This window comes from Typopeltis vanoorti, chromosome 15 (genome assembly GCF_054136105.1).
Source record: "Typopeltis vanoorti isolate ZY-2024b chromosome 15, IOZ_Tvanoo_1.0, whole genome shotgun sequence".
NCBI classification, from domain to species: domain Eukaryota; kingdom Metazoa; phylum Arthropoda; class Arachnida; order Uropygi; family Thelyphonidae; genus Typopeltis; species Typopeltis vanoorti.
Genome location: NC_143563.1, coordinates 79,884,689 through 79,899,922, shown reverse-complemented (window position 1 = coordinate 79,899,922; position 15,234 = coordinate 79,884,689). Strand labels below are relative to the sequence as shown.

At 35.3% G+C, this 15,234-nt stretch overlaps 1 protein-coding gene across 1 annotated transcript in view; it reads left to right on the top strand.

Moving 5' to 3' along the window:
* Positions 1-15,234, top strand: part of aralar1 (calcium-binding mitochondrial carrier protein aralar1) — a 510,219-nt gene that overhangs the window by 171,035 nt on the left and 323,950 nt on the right. Inside the window, exon 6 of the mRNA XM_090405723.1 lies at positions 3,907-4,046. Within this exon, the coding sequence (XP_090261849.1) occupies positions 3,907-4,046 (140 nt within the window). The remainder of the gene's footprint in view (positions 1-3,906; positions 4,047-15,234) is intronic.

Here is a 15,234-nt window from a genome sequence, read left to right as displayed (position 1 = left end):
GAAAGACGTCTTGTGACTAGTGAAGTGTCGCAGGGCTCTGTTCTTGGACCACTGCTTTTCAATTTGTTCATCAATGATATTGGAAAGGATTTGAGAGGAAGTGTTCACTTGTTTGCTGATGATGCATAGTTTGGTAGAGCAATTGTGAGTGCACAGGATGTCAAAATTTTACAGGATTATTTGGATAGTTTGGAGGACTGGGCCAGGAAAAATGGATGTCAGTTTAATGTGGCAAAATGTAAGGTTATGCACTTTGGGGTGAAAAGAATAGCAGCAGTATATCGCATAGGTGGAACCGTACTCCAGGAGATTGATGAGGCCAGGGATTTGGGAGTGCTGGTGGATAGGGAGTTGAAGTTTAGGGGGCACATTGCAAAAGTAACTAAAAAAGCGCACCAAATCACTTGGCTTATGAAAAATACTTTAACATGCAGAGACAAACAAGTTGTTGTTCCTCTGTATCGAGCCTTGATAAGACCCCATCTGGACTTCTGTGCCCAGTTATGGGCACCAGGGTTTCTTCGTGATGGGAAGGAAGTGGAGAGGGTCCAGAGGCGAGTGACCAAGATGATAGCAGGTCTGTGGAATGAACCTTATGAGAATAGGTTGAGGATTTGTGGGTTGCAGAAATTGGACGATAGACGAAGGAGGGGTGATATGATTGAGACATTCAAATTACTGAAGGGTTTTTATAAGATTGATCCAGAAGATATTTTTGAAAATATGACTGGTGGTGGGAGGACTAGGGGCCATGCATGGAAGCTGGGCAAGAGCGTGGTTGACAAGGGTGTTAGAGCTAGGTTTTTTACTTGGAGAGTGGTGAATGAGTGGAATAAGCTTCCAGAGTCTGTTGTGGGTGCTACGACCGTGAATGAGTTCAAGGCAAGATATGATAGATACTGTGTGAATGTTGAATAGTTGTTCCAGACATGATGTTAGGACCTCCCTCGATGAGTCTGTCGACTCCTTGGAGTTTCCCGGAACAACAATAATAATAATAATAATGGTCGCTGACCTTCGATAGAAGATAGCACAATAATAAGAAGAATGTCCCGCATAGGTTTCGTAATATTTTATAAGAGGTGCATTGGATTCCAGAAATCACAGAATGTCTTTGTTAGAGTCAAAAGCAAGGTTTATTATATATCAAAAGTTGGTACACTCAATATCATTAGTTTAAATCCCATCTTAAGGGAGTTCGAGACAGAGTTTAAAATATTCAAATACTACTAATATACTTATAACAGATTATGCAGTAGCTTTCTAAAGTAAGAATTATATTAACACTCTCAAAAGCATTAGTCATGTATTATTATCACAGTCTTTCTGAAACTCCATAGTTCTGTCAGACTACACAAGATAACATTCATATCTTTCACAATCTCTTTATAATTTGTCAATTCCTTACTCTAAACATATTCGTAGCTTCTTTCAATATATTAACGAATTTTAACACAGCGACAGACAGTAAGATTAAATTCAACCCTCTCTAACCAATAGCAACACAATCTTATTCTATATCATTAATGTTCCTTTACCTTAACATTTCAACGTGGCACAAATCTCTCATTCATATTCAGTCAAACACAAATAAAGTCTACTTATCTTCCCCTTTGGTTCTATATTGCATCTTTGGTCTACAGGAAACTGGCCTTCTGTGGACTGTCGGGCTTGCTTTTTCCACGGAGAATACGGTCGCCGAGTCCCACAACTGCCTTAATCGGGATCCTCCAGTGTGGAGGCACTGCCACCCTTCACCACTGCGAGAGATGCACACCAGGAGATCCAGGAACAAAAAGCCTTCTTTCAGGGTTGCATGACCCTTATATTTCCCTCTTCTCGGCATTTCTCGCACTTTTCAATGTCCAGTCAACACTCACGTGCTCTTACGTCACGGCATCCAGCCTTTCCCCGCTATTGCACGTACACTGACGTCACTCTGTTTGTTTGGGGCGAGCCACTCCCTCGCGTTACGGCTCTGTGACCTTTGGACTTCACTCACCCGAACTGTTGAATTTGTGCTTACATTCTATAATTCTTTTATACATGTTATTTTATAATGCTCTGCTAATGTTTTATACTTTCAATATTAATTTAACCTCATTCGTGAATGGCACAAAATACATACTTATTTAACCTCTCATAATAGGACATGCTTGATATATATATATATAGCAATTATTTTATACTTAGAGGCAATTTACTGTATTTATCTCCCTTTTTTGCTTAGAAACGCATGTTAGATTGTGATAAGATAGGAGTTCATAAAATTCCACTCTATCACAATCCAACAACTCCTAAAAACACATAAAGAAAATGTGCCATTACGTCTCATAATGGATGGCATTGATTCCCCCACATACAAACTAGCTAAACACTTGGCCAAAGCTCTCACACACACTATACTGGCAACACACCTTCACACATAAAAAACTCAGCCCACTTCAAAGCCAGCATAGAAAACCTTACACTCCAACACACTGACTTAATGGTCAGTTTTGATGTCTCCTCATTATTCACAAATGTCCCACTCAAAGAGTTTCCTCCCGATATAACAGCCCTATTTCAATTCACAATGAACTCAGGCTATTTTGTTTGACAAGGAAAATTCTACAAAGAAATATAGGGGACAGCTATGGGTTCACCACTCCCCCACCCTTGGCCAACTTTTTTATGGAGACTTTTGAAGAGAAAGCTTTAAACTCTGCCCCACAAAAACCAACCATATGGCTTCGCTATGTTAATGATGTGTTCGCTATTTGGCCACATGGCTCTGATGCACTCCTCTCCTTCCTAACACACTTAAACAACCAACACCCCAAAATCAGGTTCACCCTGGAAGAAGACAAAAACAATTGACTTCCCTTCTTAGACACACTAGTCACCTGCCAGCCTGATGGAACCTTGGTTTTCTCAGTTTATAGAAAACCCACCCACACAGGCAGATACATCCACCAACAATCCCCCCCCCCCACACACACACAACAATATGGAGTCATTAAGACACTACACAACAGGGCTAAACTTATCTGTTCAAATGACAATGTCCTAACCACAGAACTAAACTGCATTCTCAACACTTTCTCAGCCAATGCTGCCCCCCCCAAAAAAAAAATTCAAAAAATATTGAAACCAATAAACCACAACCCCCTTCACAACAAGAATTACTCTAAATCCATCACCATTCCCTATATTCGAGGCACCTCGGAAAAAATTACAAAAATCCTAAAAAAAACATGACGACTACTTGTTACAGACCATATAGAAAATTGGCATCCCTTATCCGCTCCATTAAAGACCTACTTGATGTATACCAGGTCCCTTGCAGCTGTAAGCTGTCTTACTATGGCCAAACAGGCAGGACGGCTAATATCAGAATTTCAGAACACAAGGACTACATCTGGTTTTACCAATATAGCCGCTCTGGTCTTGCAGACCATGCTCTGGATACCTGCATAGAATACAGTGGCAGAAAGCCACGATAATACACTATAGTAAATTCAAATACGAAAGGCTATTCATGAAATCAGCCTTAGCCCTAAGAAACAATCCAAACTTCAACAAATTTGGTTGCAAGAGACTGCCCCAAATTTGGAAAACCTACATCAGAAGACCTAAGTTCTGATGTAAGTTCCTGTGAAAATGGCAACGTGACATTGCCGAAATATTGGAAGTGTATTAAAATTTATTTTAATGTATATTCTATTGCACATTTTAATTTCCTTAAGCTATTTAGTAAGCATGTATAACCAATGTCTAAGCCTTGCCATGAGAATTATCTTTCTTTCTTTTTATAATTTTAATGTCTGGTCTATTTTTGATCGTTTCTGCAGTGCTGAAAATAAATCCACATTATTAAAAAAAAAGTCCTTATTTATTTCTTGCATAGTATTGTTTTTATTTCAGATGAATTTGAAGAAATTATTAAGCATACAACTTTGCATGAAAAGATACCATTTGACTTTAAAGGAGAATTTATGCATCTTCACTTTGGTGCTGATAGAAAGCGAATTGTCAGCTATGAAGAGTTCACACAAGTTCTTCATGTAAGTATTATTGTTATTATAATTATAATTGCTCCTCCTGTGAGTAAGGACTATCTCAAGGGGTGTATATTTATATAGCTGTATTTAAATACCTCTCATATATCTCTTTCATCACATATTTGGCAATGACATAGTTACAGTATCTTACAGTTGATTTCACACACTCACCACTAGGTGAGTGTGTGCAAAAAGAGCATTTCTAATTTCCTGACATTTTTTAATCTTTGAGAATTAGTACAGTAAGTTGCAGTTCCCAAGAATTCCTGAGAATTCCTGAAAATCTTATTTTATTCATTTAATATTCACAGTTTCTCTTAAATATAAATTTTTGCGTATAATCTAGTAGTACAATGTTATGATAATGAACTGGACATTTTAGTATATGGGGGGAAAAAAAGTAAAATTTAATTAGCATTACGTATTTAGAAATAAGACTCGCATTTTGACGAATGTAAGAAATCATCATCATTAGCTGTTGTCAATCCACTGCTGGATGAAGGCCTTTCCAAGATTACTCCAAAACTGTCTGTCCAGTGGTTCTCCTTTCCCATTTCACTCCTGCAAATCTGATGATATCATCATTCCACCATAGTTTAGGTTGGCGTCGTGGTCATTTTTCCTCTTATGGAATCCAATTCAGTACTTCTTTTGTCCGTTGATCTTGTCTTCGAGCAATATGCCCAACTCATTGCCACTTCACATGTTTTAATCTTCCTATGATATGTCAGAGACTTTGGTTTGATTTCTAATCCACATATTCCTTTTGTGATACCAAGCATACTTCTTTCCATACTAAATTGTGTTGTTCTTAATTTTGAATTTCCTTTACATTTGGTATCCATGTTTCACAGCCATATGTCAATATAGGAAGAATACATTGGTTATATACTTTTCCCTTCAGCATAATGGTAGTTGACTTTTGAATATTGACTGTAATTGTCCAAATGCTTTCCACCCAAGCATTGTGTGTCTTTTAATTTCGTCCATGATATTTTGTTCCATTGATATCTGTTGTCCTAAGTATATGTACTCAGGACAACATGTGCATCATTATATGCATCATTATTGATTTTTATTATTTCTGGTTGGACATAGTTATTGAACATAACTTGAGGTTTCTTTAGGTTTATCTTTAGGCCAGCTGTTTTGCTAGCAATTTGGAGTTCATGGATACGAGTCTGTAATTCATGTGCAGTTAAAGTAAAGATAACTATGTCATCTGCAAAGCATAAATGGCTTAAATATCTTCCATTTATTTTCAGACCTTTCCCTCCCCAATCAAGAAGGCGGAATATTTCTTCTGGGCATGTTCTAAATAATTCTGGAGATATTGTGTCACCATGTTTTATATCTCTCTATTTCCACAGTAGAGTTGATTCCATGGAAATTAATTGCTACTGTTGCATTGGTGTATGCTGATTTGATGGTCCTGATGTATGGCCCCTCCACTTGTTGGTTTCTTAATGCTTTGCACAAGTATTGCACAAGTTTTTACTAAATCAAAGGCTTTCTCATAATCAATAAAACCAAGACATAATGGTAATTGATATTCATTACACCGTTTGATAATCTCTTGACCAACTTGAAGGTCCTAAAGTCCATTGTACTAAAGCTACTTCGAAGGCCTACCTGTTCATTTGGTTGTGCTAGGTCGAGAGTTGTACAAAGCTTATGAACCAAGACTTTTATAAACTCTGTAAACTACTGATAGTAGACTGATGAATCAGTAGTGCTACTTCACCTTTTTTATGTATCAGAGTTAGGGTATCCTTCTTCAATGTTCTTGGTATACATCATTTTTCTTCAGACATAAGGTAAATAGTTTTGCTAAGATTTTGTAGATCATTTCTCCACCTGCTTTTAGAGTTTCAGCCATAACTCCATCCTCACCTGTAGCTGTTCCAATTTGCAAGCTTTGGATGCTCCACAAAACTTCTTCTGGTAGAATCTGTGGCACTTTTGCTTATTTCATAGTTGTCTTCTTCTTCATTTAATTCATCATCCTGATATAATACTGAGTAAAATTCTTCAGTTCTTTTTGCTATAGCATATCTATCTCTGGTTATGGTCCCGTCTTGTAATTTGGCTGCAACCATCTGTTTATTGCTGTTCATCAATTGCTGTTTGGCTTTTTTGAGATGACAAATGAATTTTCTTATTTCTTCTTGATGCATTTTCTGATTGTTTTGCACAGTTCACTGTATTCAGTTTTATTCTGTAGGTTATGTGCTTGTTTCATTTCTCTTTGTTTCTTCATAAGCTGTTTTGTTTCTTTAGAAATTTTGTCTTGTTTCTGTTCTTTGGTACCAGCTATTTCAAGTGAGCATTATAAGAGGTTTTAGGTAATAATGTCATTACTTTCTGATGGATCAGCATTGTCATCTATAAGAAGATTTTTAAATTTATTGTTTAGTTCATATTGGAATATATCTTTTTTAATGTTGACTTTGTGTGCATCTATGTTTTGCTTTGATCTTTGAAAGATTTTTCTTCTTTCTTTTTGAACAGTTTATTTGAATCTTAATGCATACCGTACGATGGTCACTTCCAATTTTGGAGGTGTTTATAAGAGAACAGTCCTGAGAATTGTTTTTCTTATTGCTGGGGATAAAATCAATTTCACTAGTTTATCTGTTTGGACTTTTTCATGTCCACTTCCTGTGTGTATGTGTGTGTGTGTTCTTAACAAAAAAGTTCATGATGTACAGGTTTTCTTTTTCTGCAAATTATATTAGCTTTGCTTTCATCTGTCATGCCATATCCAAAATTTCCCATTGAGCTTTCATCTGATTGTTGTACACCATTTGTAGCATTAAAGTCTCCCATTACAATTCTGAAATGATGTTTTTCTTTATTGTAAAGTTGGTATACATCATGATAGTCTTCAATTTCTTCATCAGTATGGCTTATTGTTGTCCTGAGATTTTGCAATAATACTTGCTACTCAATCACATATACTGAATCATATATACTCTCAAATTCTATTATGTTGTTCTTCAGTTTTTTTGTTAATCATGAATCCAATTCCACTGATTCTTTCCTTGTCTTGGCCTCTATAATACAGTATGTCTCTTTTTTAATTGAAGAATTTGTTCATCATTATGTCTAACTTCATACAGTCCAAGAATATCCCATTTTAGTCACTTCAGCTCTTCAGTTAGTTCATTTAGCCATGTTTCACTGCTCAGAGTTCTACAGTTTAAAGTTCCAAGGTCAATTTCCAATGGAAGCATGATCTGATTACCTGGAGATTCTTAGCATCCTCTGCCTTCATGTTTAACTGCCTGCTACCATAGGTAGTAACAATCTGGCCTCTGGGGAATTAGGGCCATTTTATTCCTGTTTGATTTGTCTTGGAAGATTGGGCCATAATTCACCATGCTGGCCCACTACGGGTTGGTGAATGGCAGTATTTTCACATGGGATTACTAGTTCCCAAATCCCTGGTCCATGGTTCTTTATTCAATATATTCAGAGGTGTGCTGATATCCATGGGGTTGGTAGTAAGGGTTTCTTCCTATCTGCCACCTAGCAGATGCATTCGGTAGCCAGTGGGAGTCCCGAGACGTAAGAATATATATATATATATATATATATATATATATATATATATATATATATATAAATAGATAGATAACATTATTCATTTGTTGAAAAACACTTAGTTTGGAATTAACATGTAAGAAATTCAAAGTATGTGCTTATATTGTAAACAAAAAATAAAATAAATAAAGTAAATCCTTAGCCCACCCATGGTACAAATGTACTATAGGTTTATTAGTAACCCTTCATGGGTGGGAAAGACATATTAAAACCCTACTACTAAGATTTAATTTACATCTATTGTTAATAAGAATTTCAAAAAAAATCGGAAAGTATTAATTATTTGGATTGGAAAGTCTAGATCTTTGTATAGTTACAAATCAGCCTGAGGGAAAAAAAAATTTTCATTTTGGGTTGATGTGTGTAATTATTAGTAGTGCATCTAACAGAATTTTTAGGTTTTGTGTTGCTTCATGTAAATTGATTTCACTCATAATGATGAATATACCATAATTGTTTGGTTCAAGTAGGTTTGATTTCAGTGTTGAAATAAATAAGTCAAAATGGATTATTTTGCTACCCTGTTTTTTAGATGCACTTCGAATTCATAATGTTCCATTTGTTTGTTCATTTTCTGTTTCAACCTCTTCTACTGAACTACCATTTCTTTAAAAATTCATTTCATTATTGATTTCACGAATTACATAATTTCATTTTTATTTGCTATAACAAAAACACATCATTAGCATTGTTTAAACAGTGTGGGTTATTTAGATGTTTAATTAATGATACTAAGACTATCTCTACATTTAAAAAGTTGCTGTTTAATTTCTTTCAAAAAGTTTATTTCTCAAAATAGAAGAGAGATTCCGTCATTTGTTAATAGATTTGTGTCCAGATAGCTTAATGCTTCAACTGCAAGTCATAGGGGTTTAAGACAGTTTAACATATTTTCAGTAATTTTTAAACAGTCATCCTTCCAATAAGTAAGAGTTTTAATTCTTGCGAAACAATTATTTTTAGCTCTTTATTATTTCTTTTTGCAAAATGGAATTTCTTGTAGGAGAATATTTAAAGTTTTTCTTATACTAGATATTGCCATGGAATTATTATCCTAGAAAGTATATTGTGCATTATCAAAATCTAATTTGTGTTTTTCTTCATCCTTTTATTGGGATTCAACATCGTCTTCATTATGAATTTTGTTACTATCATCGGTATTGCTATCTTTTGATTTTGTATTATTATCAGCCAAGACCACCAGGAGTCAGGGGACTCGTTGACTGAGGCTGTAGATCACCCACACCAGCTGTCATACTTTTTCTTAAACTCATTCACACATAATGTACTCACTACCTAAAGAGGAAAACTATTCCACTTGTTCACTGCTCTGTGAGATAAGGAAGGAATGAGAACTAGATTTTTAAATACACACAAATTTAACTCCTTCAGATGCACTCTGGTCCTCTCCATGCATTTCTTTACCAAAAAATTTCATCATTGATAGCCTGTAACACTCTTTCAGCAGATTACAGACCTCTATCATATCACCCCTTTTTCTCCTGTTTACCAGCAACTGCAATCCACATATTCTCAATCTAACCTCATAATTTATATTCCATAATCCCAGCATTATCTTTGTTCTTCTTTGCGCCCTTTCTACAGTTTCTTTTCCCCTCAGAAACCAGGTGATCACCTCTGCACACTGTAGTCAAAAAGACTTCCTTAAGTCATTGTTTGTTTCAAAGTCGCAATTATTCTTTGAGTCGTATTTAAAATTTTTGCAATGTGACTTTGAACTTCAATTTCCTATCCACCATAACTCCAAGATCTTGAGTCTCATCAGTTTCTTGTAGCATAATCCTACCGATATAATATCCTATTGGAAATCTCACCATGCCACATTACATAACTTTACACTTAACACTGAATTAATTGCCATTATTATCTGCCCACTGTTTCAGTTTGTTCAAATCATTATGAAGTACTGTATATCAGTAGCATCCCTGATTGTCCTGCCTATCTTTACATTACTATCAGCAAACAATTGAACATCTCTTGTCAGACCCTTCCTGTTATCATTAATATATAGATTAAACAACACTGGTCCAAGGACTGATCCCTGGGTACACCATTGATCACCTTAAAATCTTTTATATCCATCAGCTACTCACTTGTCCAAGTCAATAATTTATATTCCAATCTCATATGCTCCAGTTTATGCAACTGAGTTTTATGTAGTATACTACCAAATGCCTTAGCAAAGTTCAACAGTATCATAGTGTATCCCTTCCCATTATCTAATTCACCTGCAACATTATTATAAAATATGAAAAAAATTCTAAAACATAACCTCTCTTTAGTAAACCCATGCTATTCTTTGCAAAGTATAGCATGGGTTGTCAACCCATTTCTCTATGAAAGTTCTTACCATCTTGTCTAAAATCTTCACCACCACTCCAGAGATACTGACAGATCAGTAGTTAGAAACATGGTGATAATGTATAGGCCGATACATTCTTTCCATTCCTATGGATCTTTCCAGAGCTGAGACTCAAGTTATACAAACATGTCAAGTGCCAATTTGGAATGGGATAGCATATATGGTAAAGGAATGTTCAGCCAAATTGACTTAACATTCTTTTGCCATATATGCTATCTCATTTGTCCCTATCATTGAACTGATATTCGGGTTATGTTGCATAACATACATTCTCATATCTATCTCTTTATCCAGTGTAGTGGTAGCACTGTGCACCATGTTACATACAATATACTTGGTTGATAAATCTTAGCGAAGTGAATTCTCATTATTTGAACAATCTCATCTGCTTCTGACACAAGGGTACCATCTGACACTAAAGTTATTCTTCCACATTCATTCTTTTTTTTTTTTCTACCTGCAGCATAGCAATTAAAATTCTTTTGGGTTGCCTTTAGCCTGCACAGCCAGTTTCCTTTTGTCCTTAATTTTGCTTTCCATACAACATTTGTGACTTTCTGGCCTGTTTTATATATTTCATAACTCCTTTCACTCTTATTGTAATGATATTCCTTCCACATCTTCTTACAGATTTCTTCTTTAATAAGGCTGGACATCCATTTCAGATCCACTCTATTTCTTCTTCCAACTTTAGGGAGACACATTCAGATACTGCCTCATCCTCATTTGAGCATCTTTTCAAAGTTTCCCATGCATTGTTGATATTCTCACCATTCAGTAATTGATACCATTGGAAAGATACTCTCTGAGTTTGTCATGATTTCCAGCTTTATAATTTTAGTGTATAACCTGTCCTAATTGAAACATCCATATAGTAATGACTGTAAGCATGATTACTCTCACAAACTGATCTCAAAACACCAGTTAGAGTGATTTGTGTTCATAACTGAGACCTCTTCTGATGCAATAATCAAATCTAACATTCTTTGACTTAGTTTCTTTTTTCACATTCTGCTTGAGAAAGTTGTCTTGCAACCACTCAAATTCTCCTTCATTCTTTTCATGAGATTTCTTTTCTATCCAATCAGTTGAATAATTTAAGAGTTGGATAATTTAAGTCATCCATAATGATTGCTCACTCAGTACCCATATGGGTAATTTGATGATGAATTTGGTCTGTAGCAACTAGCAACACCCCACCATATATTTCATCCTCTTAGCTTCAACTTCACACTAGATCGCCTCACACTCATTGTTTCATAAGATATTATGAACGTTATTGCTTTCGTCAGTTTCTGTGCTAACCGGACACAAATCATCTGATATCATTAGTAGTGCCCCCCCCTTCTATTTCTTCTATGTTTCTTAAAACTCAATTCCAGTTATTACAGCATCTGTTTCTGATAGCCAAAAAGATGAAGTGTGTTGATGTAACATAACTGTTTATAGGCTGGTGATAATTTTCTGACTCTTACCATGTATTCAGTGCCATCAATACTAGTTGCAATTACGTCCGTTTCAAAACAAATCTCAAAGGACTATAGTCTTTCTTTAACTAACGTATAGCCCTTTTCTTCAGAACAAGTACTGTGAATTCTTATATACCATAATTTGATAATCTTCCTTGGAATATATGAAAGGTTAATGTATTTTTGGTTTTTGTTTCTTGGTGCTGTTCATCTAGAGAAATGGTCATTTTTTTTTCCTTTCTAATTTTAAAGCTAAGAATTTTACACAAGAAGGGCCATGAAGTTGACTGTATAATTATATATTTTATATATAATATATAATTATATATTAATTCCATTGTTTGTTAAATGGAGGCCTCTTTTATAGAAACCTCAGATAAAATCTCTCTTCTTGATATATTAATAGAAGTTCCATCTACTATTACATGTTTAACAACTAATTCATCTACTTTTGGCACATATTGCTTGACAAATTGAAATACTTTTGGAAAGCATTTGCACATCGTCTTCATGCCCCTTCTTTCTTTTCATACCATAAGATGATTCCACTTGTTTATTATGTTTTCATTTTAGTGTTTTGGAACACATTTGACAATGAGCTGTCTGATTTTTGCCATCTTTTTGTAAGATACTGCTAACATTCCTCTTATGTTTTACTTGTTGTTAGGGGTAACTAAAGTAAGTGCAAATAGTTTTTAATCTAAAATATTTAACAATTAATAATTATTTTACTAACTTTAGTTTCACACTTCATTTGAATAGATAAGCATGAAGAAACTGGAATTGCATTGAACTCTAGTGAGATCAGACAAGATTATTTTTTTAATAATCTGGCGATATTATTAAAAAAACAACTTGAATTCCTCGATAAGTATTTGTACCATTTTCCGGTACAAATACTTATCGTATTTTAAAATTATGATTTTTTTCCCTTGAAATTCTTGGGAAGAAACCCTACTGACCATGTGTCATGATAAGAACACAGACCTTGCATATTTCCAGGGATAACTCAAGTTCTTCCTCAATCAGCCATAAGCTGCAAAATCTTACTTGAGTCTATACTGTGAGATCTTTTTAAATGTATATGTCTGTTGTATCTCCTCTCTTTTGTCTGTCTGTTCCTCAAACTTTGAAGACCACAATCTCTCCTCATATGCAATTCACTTAGCCAATTATCATCTATTTAGCAGTCTCCCTATTTCCTTGGACCCCAGGTGACTACATCTGTTTGCATTTTCCCATATGTGGTCTTATCAAAGTATTGTAAAGTGGGAGATTCACATCCTTATTCTTCTGAGTTAGTGCTCTCTTTAACATTGCTGTTATTTGAACTCTACCACTTTAGTCATGGGATCTATAAACTTTACTGTCCACAATAACTCTCAGGTCTTTAGCTTCTGACTACTTGCAGAAAATTCCCATTAATATAATATTTTTCCTGCAATGTCCTATGCACAAAATGCAAAACTTTACACTTGGCAACATCAAACCTGTGCAAATCTGTCCAAGATAACTCTGAGATCTCTAGTTTTACTGACTGCTGATAGTAAATTCCCATTAATGTAATACTCTTCCTGCAAAAATTCTCTATCCAAAATGCATAATCTGATTTGATAATACTGAAGTGATATTCATTGCCATTTACCATATAATGCTGAAGCCAACCTGCAGGAATTCTCCATCAAGAGATAACTGGATATCACATTCAAGACCCTCCTCAGTATCATTAATATGTATACAAATTTAACAACAATGGCCCAAGTACAGAATTCTGTGGTTTACCAATGGTCACTCTCCAATCCTGTCACAGGTTTATTTTTCATAACCATCTTTTTGAGTTTGTATAACTTGTATGTGGAATCCTATTAAAAGACTTTGCATAATCTAGCAGTATTGTGGTATATCCATTCTCCCTATGTAATTCTGCTGTTACTATTATAGAACATGAGCAGATTCTAGGGGGCACTCAAGGGTTAAAGCTAGATAACTAGGAAGAACCCTCCATGTTATAGCCTTTTAAGTAATGCAGAGAACTGACCAGGGCCTCTGACCTAATGCCCAGTCCTCACCTTCTCATGGTGCACCCTGATAGGTATCTGTCTGGATATTGAATAAACAGGGATGGGCTGCCATATTTGAGATTTAGTGAACCAAATTTTATTCTTATTGGAATTAAGCCATAATGTTGGTACAACATGATTAATTTCATACTGGCTGGGGCATCGTCCAGTTAACCCCCTTCCCCCTTGTTTTTGACAGAGAACCAGAGCGAATAGCAAAAAGTCAGCTACTGGAAAAAATCCTGTAAAATGTCCCAACTCAATATCAGTATAGTTCAGGATTTGCACCATCAACATAAGAAGCATCAATGAAAAAGAAATGGAACTAGCAGAAGAATTCGTAAGTACCAGATTGACATTTTTCCATACCCACAATTTCAGCCTATTCAAATCATTCTGCAAGTACTGCATATCAGCTGCATTCTTGATTACCCTGCCTATCTTTGCTTCATAACCAAACAGCTGTATACTGCTTATTAAATCCTGCCCAATGTCATTAATGTACACATTGAATAACAATGGAACAAGTACTGATCCTTGTACACCACTGTTACCTTAAATCTTGCAGATTCACATCCCCCATATCTGTCAGTCAGCCATCCACACTAATATTTTATAATCCAATCTCATGTTCTCCAGTTTATGCAGAAGTCTTCCATATTGTATTTTTGTGAAAAGCCTTAGCAAAATCCAAAATTATTATTGGTGTGTCCATTCCTGTTGTATCTCAATGGTAATATCATTATGGAGCATGAGCAAGTTCTAAAAAATGACCTTCCCTTAGTAAACCCATGCTGTTTATTGCAAAGTAAAGATTCTCTGTCAACCAATTTCTGAATGCGAGCCGTTACCAACTATTTCAAAATCTTAACCACAACTCCTGAGATACGGATTGGTCAGTACTTGTATATACATTAGTCTTTGCACCACCCTTGGGCAATGGGATTATCATATATTCTTTCCACAGGAGTGGAAATAATCTATGGTAATCCCTGTTCTGAGGCTTAAATAATATAGCATGGTAAAAGGAAAAGCCAATTCAGCTGAACACTCTTTTAGCATCCTTGCTGATATCCCATCAGTACCTATTACTGAATTTTTATTCAGTTTGTGCAACATCTCTGGTACTTCCTCATACACCCGATTTTAATAATAGATATATACAAATTGTCAACAAGTTTCACCAGTTATTCTGTCTGGCTTCTTCAGGACAAGTATGATGGTACAATAACGTTTACTAGTAAACAAGAAGAATGGAGTAACACAGTCAAATCAATTAAAATTAAAACTGATGCGTAACATCATAAGCATGGAGCGTAGTGTCTCAGTCATTGTTTATTGAGCATGTTGTATAGTTATTAGTGAAATGAAATTCTGGTAAACTAAGTGAATTTATCAGGCTTTTCCAGATGTCTGTTCTGTTTTGTTGTTCACGTCTCCTATATGTTCTTTGTATATTTGTGAAAAGCCTTAGCAAAATCCAAAATTATTATTGGTGTGTCCATTCCTGTTGTATCTCAATGGTAATATTATTATGGAGCGTGAGCAAGTTCTAAAAAATGACTTAGTAAACCCATGCTGTTCCTTGCATGTTCAAAGTAAACGCTATTGTACCGTCATGCTTGTCCTGAAGAAGCCAGACAGAATAGCTGGTGAAATTTGTTGACAGCAAC